Here is a 17,774-nt window from a genome sequence, read left to right as displayed (position 1 = left end):
GGCGGCGGCGCGGGGCGGGGCGCCACGGGACGGGCGCGGCTGGCCCCGCCCCGCCGCCTTCCCGCCAATGGGCGCCGCCGCGCCGCCGCCGCCGGGCCAATGGGCGCCCGCGCCCCGCGCGCCGCAGCCAATGGCGCGGCGGCGGCGGCCACGGAAGCACATCTGGAGCGCGCGCGCGCCCCGCCGCCCCGCCCCGCGCGCACATCTGGCTGCATCGCCGCGGGGGGGGGGCACAGCTGGAGCTGCCCTTGGGCCCCCGCGCATCTGCCCGCGGGGGGGGGGGCACAGCTGGAGCGGCACCTGCCCCGGCGGGGGGGGGGGGGGGGGGGCGCAGGCCGGGCCCGGCCTCTGCCGCCGCTGCCGCTCGCTGCTCTCGCGGCTCCCGCCCGCGCTCCGAGCGGCCCCGGTGCGGGCTGCGGTGACCTGGTGCCTTGCGGGCGTCGCAGTCCGGGTGCCCTTTGCTCCAGCGGCCCTCGGCGGCGTGACCCAGGGCAGCCCAGCGGTGCGGAGCGCTCGGCACCTCGGGCACCGCTCTGCCAACCAGCGAGGGGCTTCCCGCGTCCTAAGCCCCACTTTGGGGCAGGGTGCCCTCCCCCCCACAGTGTCCCCTAGTGCCACCGCGCGGCGCCACCACCCCCAGGGCCACCTCCGTCCCCCCGCGCGCCCCCTGGCGGCTCCTCGGCGCCGCTCACCCCCCTCCCAGCGCCCGCCTCGATGCCCCGGGGCTGCTGTCGAGGCCCAACGGGCCCAGCAGCACCTGGGAACTGCATCATGTCTGTAAAAATAATAGACGTGTGCGGGGTCGCGCTGTGCCGGGGCCGAGCACGTCCCGAGATGCTGCAGGGTTATGGCGGCCTCAGCGGTGTCGGCGTGGAAGAGGTGCTCCGGGAACCCATCTTCACTGTGTCGATGAAGGCACATTTAAAGGTGTTTTGAGCTATGTGGCTCCATATCCCTGTTATGAATATTTAAGTTAGATGTAAAATATAAGTGGTTTTATATGAGGCATGGCTCTTGGGAGCAACTCCCAAGGCACTGTCAACATCTGTTAGTCATTTTGTTTTGTCAAGGCTCTGGGGCTGCCAGGACGAAAGAGGCAGTAAATTGCCAGCAACGTTTGGCTTTGCATGGGTTATAAAAGTTTCTTGGAAAAAGGTTATTATTTTTTTCTTGATTTTGCCTGGAGTAAACCAACATCTTCCAATAATAATTTCAATGTGACTCTTAAAAGACAAACCTAGCAAAAGTGTTTCTGAAGCCTTATCTAATCTCATTTGAACATTTCAAGGCACAAGGCCCTTGAGGAGAGAACAGCTCTGAGGGTTTGGTCCTTGCGCAGCAGCTGGCCAAGGCTCAGGACACATCTGAATAATGTTCCTTTTCCTCTCTATTGGGAGGGAGAAGCAGCAAGTTAATTCCTGGGCTGGGCGCAGCTCCAGGACCTGCTGCAGCCTCAGTGCCGCCGCAGCGCAGGGATGCAGCGCTGCACGAGTGCAGTATCCTGGAGAAACTCCATCTTAGAAGTGAAGGGACGAATCCAGCAGCCTCCCGGGAGGCGTGTGGCTCCTGGGACCATTGCGCCAAGCCTCTGAACAGGAGCAGGACATTATGCAGGCAACTCCTGTGCAATTTGTGCTGGGAGAAGGGCAAGACCCTCTCAGAACCCAAGCGGCCACATCACCGGGGGCCGTTCAAAGAGCTCCCCCCGGCCAGCTCGTCCGGGGCAGGGCCGCCCTGGCTTCAGCTCCCTGCTGTCTGCGAGAGCCGCCCCTGCGCTGAGGCGCCCGCCAGGGCCCGGGGGCTCCCCCGGGACACCGCGCGGGGACCCCCGCAGCGGCGCCAGCTCCTCCCGAGGGCCGAATCCCGGCGGGATCGAGCCGGGAGCGGGGCTGCTCTCCGGCCGCCGCTAGGTGGCGCCGCGAGCCCGGGCAGCGGCGCGGGCCGCGCGCGGGGCCGAACCGGGCCGCAGCGGGGCCGAACGGGGCCGCAGCGGGGCCGAACCGGGCCGCAGCGGGGCCAGGCGGCCCCGAGGCGCCCGGGCGCGGGTGGGAAAGGGTCCAAACGCGTGCGAGCCCCGTAGCGCTCGGTGTGAGCAGCAGCGTGACGGCTCCGCGGTGGTCCCGGCTGCGCCCTTGTCGGGGGCACGGGGCAAAAGCAGACGAAGGGAAAGTGTTCGCACTTCTACCTGCTGCGCTTGTTCGCCAGTGGGTTATTACAGACACCCCAAACCGCAGGGTTTTGAACATATTTCATAAAAGCCGTTACCTGCCGCTCTCTGTGTGTGTCCTGTTTGCAGTGTGCTCGTGGTCTCTGCAGTGTCTCCCACGCAATGGGCCCAGCCAAGACCATTCCTCTCCAGAGAGGTTGAATGATTTAAATGTTTTCTATGTATAAAGGGACCTGGGGTCCTGGCTACTGCTCTCCCTGCAAATTCACACCTCCTTACACTTCCCTCTTGCATGCCCAAACATGAGTGGTGCCTACCAAGCACATGGACGTTTTGAATGAGGGGATCCCTGCTGGCCACTGTTCTCCAGTGCTCAGCACAGCTTGTCTCCATCAGGAAGGGTCTGGACACTCATTTCTCCTGCCTGTCCCTCTCCCTTATGCAACCCTGGGCCCTTCCCGATGCACAAGGCCCAGAGGGAGCAGGAGCTGGCGGCAGTTCCCTGCCTGGACCCTCGGCCACGGGAAGGATTTGGTGGGTGGGAGAAGGGGAACAGCCCCGGCTCCCTCCCAGGGCTGTGAGCGCCGAGCTGGGTGCAATAGGCACCACACAGTGCACGTTGGCTTGGGCCATCCCGCTGGTACTCGGCGTGCAGAGGCGAGCGGCCGGGTGATGAGGCTGCCCTGAGGCTGCGCTCGCACACTGGCACTCAAACCCGCACCTCCGAATCCCAGGCAGCCCCACGCTACCCACAGAGCTCAAATGAAAGCACCTGAAATGAAGTAACTGTGAAGTCTAAGGTACAGCTCTCCCATATATGTGTAATATTATCAGTAGCTGTTTCACTCTTCAGTTAGACCCACTCTCCTGCCACCCTGTGTAGGCTTCCCGTGGTCCACGTTACCCATAGTGATACTTTCAGTGCCTCAGGGTAAATATACCCATAGTGTCTTTGCAGTGATCTGTCATTGTGGATGCATTTGCTGCCCAGGCTGCTCCCTATTGTATTTTCAGTTAGGGAAAGCATTAAACACATTGCTCTGTGTTACAGCAATTTAATTTGCCACCTTTCAAGAAGTTGCCCATGAGCACTTACAGGTTTGCAGTGGTTTTCCACTGTTTTTTTCTGTAGGTTTTGCTGTGAAGTTCCAGCTACCTGGTCTGCAGCCCCAGGACCTCTGAACAGAAGTTTCTCCTTCAGAAATTTCAGTGTGAATGACTGACCTCTATTAGTGGGAACTTCTCACACTTGTCAGGGTATCCAACAAGGATCCAATCACCATTTTCTGTCACAAATCTTTAAAGAACTTGGATACCCCATACACAAAGCAGTGGCCTGGGATAATCTTTATTTTCCAATATCTGCAACCAATTTATCAAACCAAGAGAGAACGATTAGCTAGGAAACGTCAGATGCCTACAGAGAACTTCTGGAGAGCCAGCGGACAGCAACTCCTCTGCTACGTCTTTAGCCATACAAGAAAACAGACTCGTCACAAAATGCCACCTCTCACTGTCCCTGCCCTGAAGGGGCACGCGGCTGCTGCCCTGTGCACACCCTGCCTCTCTGCTCCTTGCACAGCCCCAGCGTGGGTGCTCTGACCTCTCATCTGCTCCGGAAAATTTTCCGTCGGGTGGGAGAAGGTATTTTGCTCATGTTGTCTCACTGGCTGGAGGCTCCAGTGCCAATCCTCAGGTGTCATCTCTGCAGCACCCGGTAGGGCAAAGAGCAGCGTGTAGATAAAGCAGGGATTGAGCAACCTGCTGCTGCAAAGGCCAAGCATGCTGGGTCAGAGGTGAGCAGAAAATAAGCAGAAGGCCAACAAATACCCGAGCATCCCCTTGTCACATGGGAGAAGGGGTGAGGGAGCACTGAGCCAGGGGGAGGACTCTGCTCTGCGACGAAAGAGCCACATGAGGCTGGGAGACGTGGCCAGGGCCCTGCCACGGGGCTGGCGCTGCTGAGCACGAAGGCTGGGGCTTAACGAGAGAGGAGAGGATGTGCCCACAGTTTGCATGTTAAAATGAGAAGAGTCTCAAGTCTGAGAACCAGGGGAGAGGGAAGGAAAGCCAACCTCTTCCTGAGTGAGATGCTGTCCAGATCTGGTGTTTCACAAATTTATACAGTGGAGAGGGGTGGGTGGGAAGCAAGAGACTGATATGCAGGGAGACCTCGTGAGCTGTGGCTGTGCTGGCGTAAGGTTTTCAGCTGTATAAAAATGGACCTGGGGCTAGGAAGAACTGAAAGGTAGAGCACAGAAAATGCCTAGAAATAAACTGCCATTTTAGCTCTCTATTTTGCAGCGTTTATCGTAGCAAGACTCCACTTAAGCCAGCCCCTCAGACAAAACCACCTCCTACTCCCCCGGGACCTTCGTACGTGGCCTCCGTGCTCTCCCTGCCCCGGCCCGTGTGCATGGACACTGCTGTTCCCCACGAGTTACTCTCCTCTCTAACTCGCCTCCAACACAGGCTGCAAATCCCCATTCACTGGTGCATGGTGCCAACTTCTGGCATTAACGTCCTCCCTCTTTGCCCCTCTTTGCCTCTGCGTGTTGGGTTTTTGGACTGTGGCTCTCTGGCTGAGAGATCCACAAGGCAAATAACACAAGCCTCGTGTTATATATAACAACAAGCACCACAAATTATCACCAGCTTTTTTTTTTTTTTTCTAGCATACAGACCTCAGTCCACAGTTCCTATAAACTCTTCAGTGTACGATGTGTCACTGTGTGTCACTATTAAACTGGAATCTAACAAAGTAATTTGTGGGTGATGCCGTCTCCATCCCCAACTGACTAGTTCTGAAAAAGGAAATCAGGAAGTCACTAGAAAGCAGCACTTTTCCCCAAATGCTGACTCTGCCGAAGGCTGCTCCGTTGGGAGACCCCTTACAAAAGGGCTCCTGTCCTCAGCCGTTCCGCAGGGCAATACCAGTGCCTGGACCCCTCAGCCAGGAATGTCTCATCCTGGCATCTCAACTCCTACCTAAAGAACCTCTCTATGGAGAAGGCTTTCCAGGGGGATTCCTATTAGCCCATGCACAGCTGGCCAGGTGTGGAGCCTCAGGGACAGGCTGTGGGGAGCTCAGGGGTGCCGGGACACCCTTCACGGTGCACGTCTTGCTCTGCACCTGCTCCCGCTCCCGAAGGCCCCTTTCTGGCCACGCATTCGTTATGACAAGCGCAGAAACAATGTAAAAGAAACCAGAGCCAGCTCCAAAGCGGCTTGCAGAACGCCAGCGTTTGGGATAAGCGGCCAGGCCCACAGCGAGGTTCCCATGAGAAGAGCGGATGCTGCCTCCCCGCGAGTGGCTGCCGGGCCCTGAGGTGAGGCTGGAGGAAGTTTAAAGAGCGGCAGGGAGAGTCGGGAGGCCGGGGGGGACGGGACGGAGGCGACAGGCCGGGCATCCGACCTCAATTACCTTTCTGGCTGACGTGTGATCTCCGTGAGTACGGAATTACTCAGCACCGGCCGGGAAAGGAGGTGTGGGCCCTGCCACCCCGATACAATCTCTTTCACATGATGGTTGCACAGACGTTTTGCCAGGGAAGCTCGGCCCAGGCTCGGGAGCGCGTTTCTGCTGCAGAGCAGGAGGGCATCGGGCAGAAGGTGGAAGGCAGCAAATATGAGGCCTCCAAGAACATCTCTGGGGCCCAGGAGCGTTACCAGTTCAGTTTAATGTCCAGTTTTAGCTAATAGCAAAGACCAAGGGTGAATTTTGGGGAGCCAGACCTGCTTGTGAGCCCCAAGACATTCCGGAGGTAGAAAGCAAATGAGCCCAATTTCCACGAGCTCAGTTGCAAGGGCCAGTTAGGGCGGCCGTCGCGTAGAGCTGTCAGATGAGAATGCAGGATAAAGACCCAGAGAAGAGAGTAAACAGCCCGAAGAACAAGCCCCGGCTCAAGACAACTTGCCAGTATTTGCACCCAGGACAGATGTTTGTATTTGGGAAGGTATGGGCTCTAACTGCAACCTGCAGACCAGGCCTCTGGCCAGGCCCAGCTCCAATTTAATCTCTGGTGCGCTCACCGAAGATTAGCTTGGTAGATAAAGATGGAACTAGAAATATTTGAAGTCTGCAAACCTGTTAGGGTACTTCAGTTATGGAAAGCAAAAGCCACTGAAAATGTGAAAAGAACAAGAAAAGAGAAGAAAAACAGAAAAGTCAGAGGATCCCGATGGCCTCTACGGACTGCTTTCTAAATTCTTCCTCTTTTCAAATTCAGAGGTTTGAACATTATGAACAGTTGACTGTTTAAATCGTATAATGCAATACCTGTTCCTCTGGCTTAACGTTACAATATTTCCCACACCGCAGGATTGCTTCACATTATTCTGAGAGGCAGTGTCATTTTCCCTGCAGTGCTGGGTCTTCTTTACTGAGGCGAAGGACACTCCTACTTCCTTTAATTATATGTTTTGTTTTAAATTAATGTCCTTTATTCTGGATATGAATCACCGGCTTGTAGACAGGTAAATGTGGGAGTAAGGGAGAGAAAATATAAGTTTGATTCTCAAGGTGGGTGTCTTTAATTAAAACGGACATCAAGATTCAGTCTTCCTTCCCAAACTTACCCTGCGATTCTAAAATCGCGGCCCCAGCGGACTCCATGTTCCTGTGCACGTATCGCACTTTCTTTCTGGCTCACTTTAAACACAGCCCCCTTTGCTTTCGGAGCACCAGTTCCCTATCACTTGTGTACCCTCAGAGTTGCACCATATCGTGTAAAGTAAATATGCTCAGACAAACTTTAAGGCCACCATCCCCATGCGAAGAGGTGGGGAGGGGAGTGCACGGGGCTTGCTCGGTTTCTGACCACGCGAAGGGAGCCTGGAGCAGCGCCGTGTCCGGCTCCAGCTCCGTTTCACCGAGTTCCCCACCCGCCGTTGTAAAGCAGTTTGGAGCACGTCTCCATGGGACAGTTCTGCCTGCCAGTGGGATTTACTTAATCAAGCACTGGCCGGAGAATAGCAGGATCTGGCTTCTATTTGCAGCTTTCTCCCTGCCTTGGCAAAAGAGCTCGGAAAAATCTCGCCTGCCTTGATTTCCCTGAGGGTAAAACGGGACCCAAGCGGGATTGGCACCCACCTCTGCACAGCACTGTCAGCCCTGCTGCACTAAGCCCTACCCGTGGATGTGAAACACCCAGGCTGCAGCCGAGGCGGCCGCAGGGTCCCACGTCCCGCGGACCCTCCGGGGTCGAGCAGCGCTCGCCGGCGTCGCTTGCAGGCTTTGGGAGCGCTCCGCAATCCCCGCTGGGAAGCGGGGCTGGCTGCTCGCTGCCTTACCTGCGGGACTGCGAGTCCCTCCCTCGGCAGCCGGCCCGGCTCTGTTGGGGTGGCTCGGTACAGTCGCACACGCACACACCCCCGGTGCCTCCTGCGGGGCCCGCGCCAGCGGTTGCGAAGCGTGCAGCGTGGCAGGCGGCCAGGCGCTGACGTTCCTGTTGCTATGGGATCCACCGCCCCTATAAATAACTGAGCGAAGGAACTTTCCTAAGTCAGAGACTTTAGGACACGGGACCCGCAACCAGATGGTCCGGAGGCGAAACGCGGGCTCGAGCAGCAGCGGCAGGAGCAGCGGAGCCCCGGCGAGCCGCAGCGCCTGAGGCAGCAGCGCGGGCAGCGCAGCCGGGGGCCGTGCCCAGCGCCACGGACTGCGGCCGGGTCCGGAGCCCCCCACCCCAACGGCGGCAGCTTGATCCTCTGCCGGGGGGGCCCCCTGCGCCGTTTCCTCCTCCCCGCATCGCCCTTTGCTTTCATGCAACGCCTGGTGGCCTGGGACACAGCATGCTTCCCCATCCAGCCGCCCGCCTTTAAATCCATGGAAGTGGCTAATTTCTACTACGAGGCGGACTGTCTGGCTGCTCTGAACAAGCTGCACCCGCGGGCGGCCGGCGGCCGCGCCGTGAGCGAGCTCTCCGTGGGGGACCACGAGAGAGCCATCGACTTCAGCCCCTACCTGGAGCCCGCCGCATCGCAGCCGCCTCCTCCCGCGGCAGCAGCAGGGGGCAACTTTGAGCCTAGCTGCAGCGGCGGCCAAGATTTCCTTTCCGATCTCTTCGCCGAGGACTATAAAGGCAGCGGCGGCGGCGGCAAGAAGCCCGACTACACCTACCTCAGCCTCGCGCGCCACGGGCCGCCGGGCGCCGGCCAGGCCCACAAGCCGGCGCCGCTGCCCGGCTGCTTCGCGCCGCACGCCGCGGACACCAAGGTGGAGCCGGTCTTCGAGAGCCTGGACTCCTGCAAGGGGCCCCGCAAGGAGGAAGGGGGCGCGGGGCCGGCGCCGGGGGGCATGTCCTCCCCCTACGGCAGCGCCGCGCGCTCCTACCTGGGCTACCAGTCGGTGCCGAGCGGCAGCAGCGGGAACCTCTCCACGTCGTCCTCGTCCAGCCCCCCCGGCACCCCCAACCCCTCCGAGCCCTCCAAGTCGGCCGCGGCCGGCGGGGGCTACTCCGGCGCCGCGGCGGGCAAGAACAAGGCCAAGAAGTGCGTGGACAAGCACAGCGAGGAGTATCGGCAGCGGCGCGAGCGCAACAACATCGCGGTGCGCAAGAGCCGCGACAAGGCCAAGATGCGCAACCTGGAGACGCAGCACAAGGTCTTGGAACTGACGGCCGAGAACGAGCGGCTGCAGAAGAAGGTGGAGCAGCTCTCCCGGGAGCTGAGCACCCTCAGGAACTTGTTCAAACAGCTGCCCGAGCCGCTGCTCGCCACCTCGCCGCGCTGCTGACCCCCGCGCGGGGCGAGCGCCGCCTCCATCCCTCCCTCCTGCCGCGGAGCCCGGCGGCCGCTCGGTTTGGTTGTCGCTTTTTCCTTTTATTTTTTATTTTTTTGGTCTTTTTTTTTTCTCTCGCGCCGGCGGGAGCCCCCCCCGGGCCGGGCGGGCTCGGCGGGCTGCGGGCGCGGGGGGTTATTTAAAAAGAAGCGAGAGGAGAGCGAGGGCAGAGTGATGCAATCCGCGAAGCATGGCTGGGAATGCTGTGTACATGATGCAATCTCGTGTAACTGTCAGTCATGAATTGAGTAATCTGTTAAAGATGTTCCTACTTTTTTTTTTATTATAAAGAATAATCTATTTCTATAAGAAAATACATATGTATATTTTGGGATCTATGCATTCTTGCTACATTTGAAGCATTAATGAACAATTTTAATAAACTTTATGACTAGGTTAAAAAAAAAAAAAAGTAGCTTGTTTTATTCAGAGGGCATCTTTAAAGTTAGATTGGAGACAGAGCTGAAAATTCAAGTGAATCCAGTTCAGTGCTGAGAGAAGGACCAGGATTTTTGTTGGTCTTTTGGCTTTTTTTTGGTGACTCAGCAAAAAGAAAAACAGAAAAAAAGAAAAAACCCAGACAAAACAAAAGAAGAGAAACCCAGAAAAGAGCAGAGCTGGAGCTTTAGCCCGTCCGTTTTTTCCTGCCGCTTTTTATTTCCTCTTACACTTGCCATAGCTGCTGCGCGGGGTTGTTTGGGGAGGAGGTGTTTGTTTTTGCTTCTTTGCAGTTCTCCCTGTTCTTGATGCGTAGAGTGAGACCTGCCGGCCAAGCCATGAGCAGCATTTGGCAAAGCCACGCCAAGTCCAAAGGGGGAGGGAGGGTGGAGAAAACAAGGCAGGCAGGCCGAAATGAGGTTTTCTTTCTTTCTTTCTTTCTTGAGAGTCTAATCTCCAAGTTACCGTTCAGCATTTCTTATGTTTGCAGTTTACAGGACTAAACACGAGAAAGTAGCGTTTCTGTTGGCCGTCCGTAATCTGGTGGTGGCTCAGGAAGCTCGCGGGGAGCCCGGCCAGGTGAGAGGCGCGTGAACGGCTCTCCCTGACACTTCCCCTCCAAACTTCAAAGCGGCGTGTCTGAACGCTGGGGTTTCTGCGTGGAAAGGGGTTGGTTTCCGTGTGCGCGGGGGCGGCAGGCGAGGAGGAAGTTTGCAGCAGCCACCGCTTTGTTTTGGGGAGAACCCGGGCTCTGCTGCTGCTGCAGGGAGCCCGACTGGCCAAGGCCACCGCGTCCCGTGTCCCCATCTTGCTGCCCTGGGGTTGGCTGCAAAAAGTCAACAGGCTCGAGCTGGTGGCTGGAGGGAGCTGAGCAAAGGTCTTACTCAGCAGTTTCCATTTTCCTGTTAGGCCAAATTTAAGCGCAGAGTTTAGTGCAGGGCATAAGACTCCTTATGCCCCGCAAAGAAATCTTCCTAACTGTCCATACTGTGTTTGACAGTTGAATAGAGTTTTCTCTTTTAAATAAAAAAAAACAGATTTGAATTTGTATATCCCAGGATAAAGAGCAATGCAGAGCAGAAAAACTTCTTGGTTTTGTCTGCTTATTTCTAGCGTTTCTTTAAGCAAAGCATGTGTTCTGCTGAAGGAACTGCTTACATTTTTGACACTTAAGATCATATCTTCCTCGGGCAGGTAAAGCTCCCGGAGCTCTCACTGAACTTTGCTTTGCATTTCCTGCTCCCGCTATGCTGCTCCTGCCAGGAGCGGCGCAGGCAGGGTAAGAAGTGATATGTGTGGCCTGAAACAGATGCATCTCCTCTTTATTTTTGTTCTTTTTGCTTTTTACTTTGTATGGGGCGTCCAGTGGCTTTTACGAACACCCGGCGCCCGGGCGCGAGCTCTCGCCTGGGCCGTCCCTCGTGACCGTGGTTTCCACAGCCCCCCGTGGCTGTGGATCCTGCTGTTCTCGTTACGAAACTGCTCCACGGCGCTAGGTCCTGTTTTCTTGGCGTGCTGGAGGCCGAGCACCTTCCCCAGACGCAGGAGCGGCGTTCCCGGCCCGCGCGCGGGGCCGCGGCGACGCTGCGGGACCGGAGGGCTCCGGACGTACATGTCTCCTCTTCCTTATAGGCGACGAAGCTTCCATCAAACGCTCTGTTTGTGGAGGCTGGGAGGCAGGGGAGATTGAAAGATAACATGTACTAAAGGTATTTATATTTGTTTAAGTTATAGTCCAGTTCTGGAGATAGAGCATGAATGAGCTAATCCCCGTCCTTAAACTTTGCCTGCTGCAGCTAGGGAGAGTCGGAGCCGCGTGCGGTTGCAATTTAAAGAATGATGTTTAAATTCCTGCTGTATTCCAATGTATCTCCTAATTTGGGTCACAGATTTCTTGTTCTGGAGGGAACTTGTGCAGCGCTGAGTCTTTGTCAGAAAAATGCAATTTCAGAGGGAAAACAGAGGATATAATGCACCGATTTTACTCTAGTCTCAGAAGGAATTCATGGAAGATTCAGAAAGAGAATTTCTGAATCCTTCCTTTTTAATCTTGTTTTAGCCACATAACCTACACTTTAGGAGCTTTGTAGCACTTTTACATGCATAGAGGTCACAAAATACCCTACTTTAAAAATAAGAGTACAAAAAAAGCCCCTTGCAATTAAAATACTTCCTAGAAAAAGAATACTTTGGAAATGAATCTGAGACAACTCCAAGCACCGAAGAAGACAAAAGATTCCAAAAACCTTTTCTAATCACAGTGGGGGAATCGGAAAATCCCTCTCCAAATGCTGTCTCAGCTCCAAATATTGATCTAGCTTCACATTACAAATAAGATTCTGTTGCTTGAAAGCATCGCTTGGTTCATCCTGGCTGTTTTCTTATAAGATTTCTTTGTCCTAAATCTTCTCAGTCCTAGATCAACTCAGTGTAAGTTGTGGCAGGACCTTGTGTGTGTATACTCAAGCAAACCATGCTTGAGTTATGGCAAATGATTCTAGTTTTCTGCTTTGAAACTTGTGGAAGTTTATAAACGACATTTGTTTGGGGCTTTTTTTCCTCTTTCACTTTGTTTATTTCATTTACTGATTCATATAGGTCTTCCTCACTACTACTAAAATGCAGAAATAAATCTAGAAGGTCAAATCCCTACCATTGACAAAGCATCTAACACTGTTTTATCGTTTACTAGGTATTTCAATTCAATCATGTTTAGTTCTGCAAAAGAAATTTTATGTACTATTTTAAAACAAAATAATTAAATATACTGACAATTACTAATTTGTTAGCCGTTCTTCTATGTATTAATACAGATTATTATTTTCTACTTCCTTTGTATGCCCAAGCATGTGGTAATCCTTGCAGCTCTGACATTGTGCGTTGCTTTTCCCGCTGCCTTCCATTAATGACTCTTAGAGGTTGCTGGAAAAGTTGCACTTTCTTCTGTACTAATTGTTTAACCAGATAAAGTCACCCCAATTGCACATATGCATCACAGGATTATTGAGATAGGAGACTCGGTCACATTTGATAAGTGTGGATTTTTCTCCTCTCATCAAAATCCAAAAAGTGCCTTCAACTATCCGGATTACAACCTGGAAAAGCTGTAAGTAGTGTAACTAGTGCATCCTAGACGTTTGTGCAGATTTTACCTTCACAACTGTATTGTTAGAACAACTGTCACCAATGTGGGTGTGCATAAAAATATGAAGTTATTCTCATGCTAGATAGTCCTCGAGCAATGTTTCACTAGCAGCGACCAGAATAAAATCCAGTGCAACATTAGTAAGCAGGAAAACGTACATGAGACCAAATTACACATCATCCTTTCTGTGACTATTAATGCCATCACTTAAGATACAAGGACTATTGTCTTGTATCTTCCTGTCATCCATACCAACACCAAGTCTAAAACGCCACCAAACTAGAATGGAAGGGCTCTGCATTCGGTTCTCAATGATCGTACAGTGAACAGGGTAAGGATGGATTTTTTTCTTTTTTTGCTACTGATCGATAATGCAAAAATATTTCCTTGACCACCCTCCTGAGTGTTAAGACTAGCTTTGCTTGATCTTTAACTGTATGGAGACGCTTAATAGCCAGAGTTCTAGAGCAAAAGTCATGCCCTAGAGAATATAAATCTCTGAGTGTATGTTGAAAGGCTCCTATACGAGCAGGAAATCAAAACAAGACTAGGAATATAGTTAACCACATCCAAGAAAATAATTCAGTTTAAATTCTGAATCCTTTTTTTTTTCTTTTTCAATCAATCAATCAAGTAAAATTAATATTATTTGGACAATGTAGAGTAAATATGTGAGGGCATTATTTCTCCTGTGAGAGATACCCCCAAACAGACAACTGAAATTATAAAAAGAGCAAAGTTCTATTTAAACTATTTGTTGTGACCCAGAACATGCCCTGAGAGCCTGATCCTTGTGATACAAAGCCAAACTTTGGTATAAACTCCAAACTTGGATAATATCCTGAGGTTTTCTGAGGTTCCCAATTCTTCAGCATGAACTGAAGCATATTTTGACGCAGCCTGGGCAGATAAGCTGCATAATGCTGTGATGAGTATGTAAACACCTGAACAGATTAGATACAGCCTTGGATCGACATCGGGATCGTGTGAGGTTTAAAGGTTGTGTTATCCTGACACAGAACTACGTGAGGTTGCAAGAAAGTTTCCCTCTGAAATGACGTCAGCCCCTGCGGCCCTGGAGACACGCGATGGTCCCGACATGATGCTGTGATCTGCCGTGCAGTAGATCTCTCAAGGTCACAGTTTCACAGAATAGGGCCAAATTTAACCTTCAGTTGTTCTAAATTTTTCACAGATTCAGAATATTTAGTTCCAACTATTTTTTCAGGGTAATTACAGTCCAAGATATTGGTCTATATCCAGTTTTGGCCTGGCCCTGTCCCATCTGCTCTTGCCTTGGCATTCCTACATCTCACATTCCACAGCTATCACAGCCCTTTCTCAGGATTTAGGGTCTTTAAACCTGAGGTTTTATCTAGGCCTCATTCTATAATTCCAAGTGATTTACACAATAACAAATCCTCCAAGGCCCCGCACGTCCCCTCCGCGCGGCACATGGGGAACCACAGACCTGTTTTGACAGAGGCTGCAACACCGGGTGCTTCGCATCGCCGCACAGAGCCGCGCAGCGCAGTGTTTGCTCTCTGTAAATACCTTGGGTTTACTAGAATATCGCCAGAGCAGCTCATTAAGCCTGTGGTATGTAGTTCATTGATGTTGTCTAGAAATTACAGTAGCAAGAACCAAAGTCTCTCTCACACAACACAAAATCCGTCTCGCGCCCGATCGAGCTCTACGGAGCTGTGCAAGTGAGCGGAGGAGCTGGGCTGTAGAAACGCAAGGGGAGAGATCTCCGGTGCAACATGATGAAACAATTACTTGGCTGGAGTAATTCCGAAAGGGAATCACGAGGGCAAGGGAAGGCGCCTGGCGCTGCTTTGTGTGGCACAAGGGCAGCGCTGGTGGCTTGCGAGCGGCAGCCTCCTTGTCACCCGGCCAGCGAGACCCTGACCCGGGGCGGGATGTTCCGCACAGCCGCTTGCCACCCTTCCGCGAATCCAGGCGAAAATGGAAAATACGGATTCTGCCTTTCTTGTTGCTTGAAACACAAAAGGCCAGAAAACAAAGCTAGCTAATTCATCAGGATACGTAAGCGTGTCTATCATTTAAATGCACAGGAGCAGGATGAACTCTATGGGATAACTTGGCACCACAGGATGAGTCAGATGAGAAAAAAAATGAGGAGTTGGTTGTTCAAGGAAGACAAGCTGGACCATGGCCACTTACACTTAACACGACCCAACCCCAGCTCGTGGTGCCAGCTCCATGGAGATAACTTCCAAGCAGCTTTGCCTTCCTGCTGCTGAGTTATTGCTCACTGGTCATGGTGACACAATGTATTTCTGTGCTCCAAGTTAAGAATAGAGCTGATTGCTGGGTTGAGTCCCTAAACGCCAAAGAGCAGAAGGCAAAAGGTAGCTGAAATGACTTCAGCCCTTGTGTACACTTGCAAAGCGAATTATATAGCTGCAGAGTTGACAAATGCAGAATACTGACTTAATTCCTGAATGCAGAAATTAAGATGCATGAGACTAAGCCTGAGCTTTGGCAAAAGCACGTGAATTCAGAGACACAGTTTCTGGTTCTTTCACTAGTTTATTGTATCTTTAGATGGTCTCTTAGTCCCTAAATGTAATAGCAGCTCTATGCACATATGTGTGTGTCTAATTACGAGGCAGTTGCCATAGCTGCAGGTGTATTTGCCTATTATATATTTAGATCCTGATCTTACACATGTGCTTCGTTTTATACATGTAGCTTCAGTGATTTCAGCGGAACTATTATTACTCACATGAATAATGATAAATGCATAGATCTGTATTTACATGGATGTATTTACATGGATCTGTATATACATGGATCTGAGCTCACAGTGTCTCTGGGAAAATGTTTGTATCCTGCTCCATTTCACCTACATGCCCTAGTATATTTGGAGCACTTTCACATCACAGGTATCTGCTCTCCCCCTGGGCCCCTCTTCCAGCAAGCACCAGTGTATGTTATACCCGAGCGTAAGCAAACCGGCGCTGAACACGAGCCTTAAAGTTTGCTTTGGTGCAGCGTGTCCTTCCAGAAGCGGCTGCCAGGCCCCTGCTTATTGCTGGGATGCAGCTGTGGCAGGGGCATAAGCCCAGGGAAAGAAAATGCAACAGCAAAAATGGATGTCCAGAAAGATGCCAAACAGGCCAAAAAGAAAAACAAAACAATTCTCACTGTGCCGGAGGAGCCCATTCGGTCTGTGTGCTGGCCAGGTCTGGCACGGCACAGTTTCAGAGCGCGGTGTTAGTACCTGGCTGGGGATGAAAGGGATCTTGAGCAATAATCCTCGCCACATCAGCAAGAGCTGCTGCCAACAGTCGTGGACTTCTGCGGGCTGGAAGGCAACTGATAAAGCAGATGCCGAGAAAAGTAAGGGTTCCTGCATTGGGCAATCTCAGTGCTACTAATGGCTACTGGAAAATGTTATTTTTATTTTATTTTTGCAATTGCAGAAGTCTGATTCTCTAAAAGCTCACACTGGCGTGGTGTTTGTACATGGCTCTTTATGGCAAAGGATTTTATTTAGCTAAGCAGATACTTTACAAGAGAAAACCACTACTCCTTGGTAGTTCTTCCTCTGTCGATCATGCGTGCGACTCAATTGTGTCCTTGTCCAGAATTAGCTCTTACGGATTTTGCCTTGTGGATTATGTTGCACTCAGAATAGGTGGGAATGATGAAATCGAACCTGTTGTAATACAATCCTGTGTCTAGTTCTAGGGGAGACAGTTCATGAGACAGGTTGGCAATTTGGAAAGGGTTCAACAAAAAGGACTAGAAAGCAGATCTCAACACACTGAAGAAGCCTCAAGAGAGGGAAGTGATACCAACCAGCACACGGTTCTGGGAAGGCTACAGCAAGTTGTGGCAGTGATGGGAACCGTTTCCAGCAGACAGGCTAGGGGTGCTGAGCTATTTTCCCACTGACCTCATGGTAACATGAAGTGAAAATTCCACTGCAGTGTTTCCTGCCAAGTCTTTAAAGACAAGAAGAAAAAAAAAAAAAGGCTCCCGCTCCTGCGTTTTGCATTAATTCACTAGCAGGTGCTCTTCTGCACGAGCCCCGCGAAAGCTTTATTACCAGACGTATCCTAGCTATTAAACAGCCATAAGCTTAAACTGCTATTTACTGTAGGACGGTGCCTTTTTATTGCACGCAGGGAGGGAACTCCCTTCTCAGCCCTCCAGGTGGTCCCTCCAGGGCAGGGTGAGAAGGGGTGGGGTTGGGTGGGAGAGGCTGTCATTGCTGCCCTACCTGTTCTGGGCATAAATTGAAATGATCGGTCTCCAAATCCTGCCAATTAGGCACGCTTTACTGGCATTACAGTCACTTTACAATGATAGGTACAATTAAAATGTTTCTCTTTAAAAAATAAGGCAAAATCTGCCTTATTGAACTCCCAGAGCTGGGATAACGTGGGGCTGGAGGCCACCCGGCCTTACCCAGGCAGGCAGGAGCAGGGCAGCATCCTGCAACGCAGCGGGGCTGGGGGACAACCCCCTCCTCACGTGCTCACGTACCCCTTCCCAGCGGGAATGTGCACTGGGAGCCCACGGAGCAGCTCTGGAGGGGGCAGGCTGCTGTATCCCTCCCTTCTCCCCATTGCTCCAGCGCTGCTCCCAAGGCAGGATTAGATGTGAACAAAAGTAGTGGAAATCCTTCCGCAGGCTCCACCAGGGCTCCTCCTCCAGCGAGACAAAGTCAAGATGCCTTCCAGAAGCCTGTGGGGCTGCTAACAAGGTCAGTACCTGTGCTCTCACCTCTACCCTCCTGATCAACGCGTTCCTACAATGAACAGGCAACCTCTGAGCCATCGCTCCTTGGTTTCTGCACACTGTGGCAGACACTGCTCCCACTCCAAGGGTTATCTTGGTAACCACGAAGTCCAGGAATTGAGCGTTGGTTTTCTTCCTTAAAGCAAAAGTTATTTTATGCAGCATGTGCTTATGCCTGGGAAAATACCCGTGCACTGTGGTGCCCTGCAAAAGCAGAAGCTGGTTTCACCCTCAGCTGCACTCGGTGAGGATGATGAAGGGCACCTCTCCATACTCCTTTCTCATGAGCCATCCTCAGCACTTCAGTGTTTATTCTCTTCTGGTCCAAGTCAGGGTATCAGTGTGTCCCAGGGAGGTACATTGGTGGAGCCTGCTGTGGCACAGGACCCCCTATGTGTCCTGTGCTAAATATCAAACCCAGCTGGTTGCTTCTCCGTCTCTGCTACAGAGACTGCCCCATATTAGCT

General features: G+C 52.5%; 1 protein-coding gene across 1 annotated transcript; it reads left to right on the top strand.

Moving 5' to 3' along the window:
• Positions 1 to 7,674: 7,674 nt before the first annotated feature.
• Positions 7,675 to 9,360, top strand: CEBPB (CCAAT enhancer binding protein beta). Its single transcript, XM_088528521.1, has one exon. It carries the CDS (start codon positions 7,932 to 7,934, stop codon positions 8,901 to 8,903), a length of 972 nt encoding a protein of 323 aa, XP_088384647.1. The 5' UTR covers positions 7,675 to 7,931; the 3' UTR covers positions 8,904 to 9,360.
• Positions 9,361 to 17,774: the final 8,414 nt, after the last annotated feature.

The sequence above is a fragment of the Tinamus guttatus genome, unplaced genomic scaffold (assembly GCF_059628265.1).
Source record: "Tinamus guttatus ecotype Peru unplaced genomic scaffold, ASM5962826v1 Tinamus_guttatus_pri_ptg000027l, whole genome shotgun sequence".
NCBI lineage: Eukaryota > Metazoa > Chordata > Aves > Tinamiformes > Tinamidae > Tinamus > Tinamus guttatus.
This window is presented reverse-complemented; position numbering and strand designations above follow the sequence as displayed.

Excerpts from the sequence above, each read along its gene's own strand:
- CEBPB (XM_088528521.1), top strand. The coding sequence starts at position 7,932 with ATGCAACGCCTGGTGGCCTGGGACACAGCATGCTTCCCCATCCAGCCG.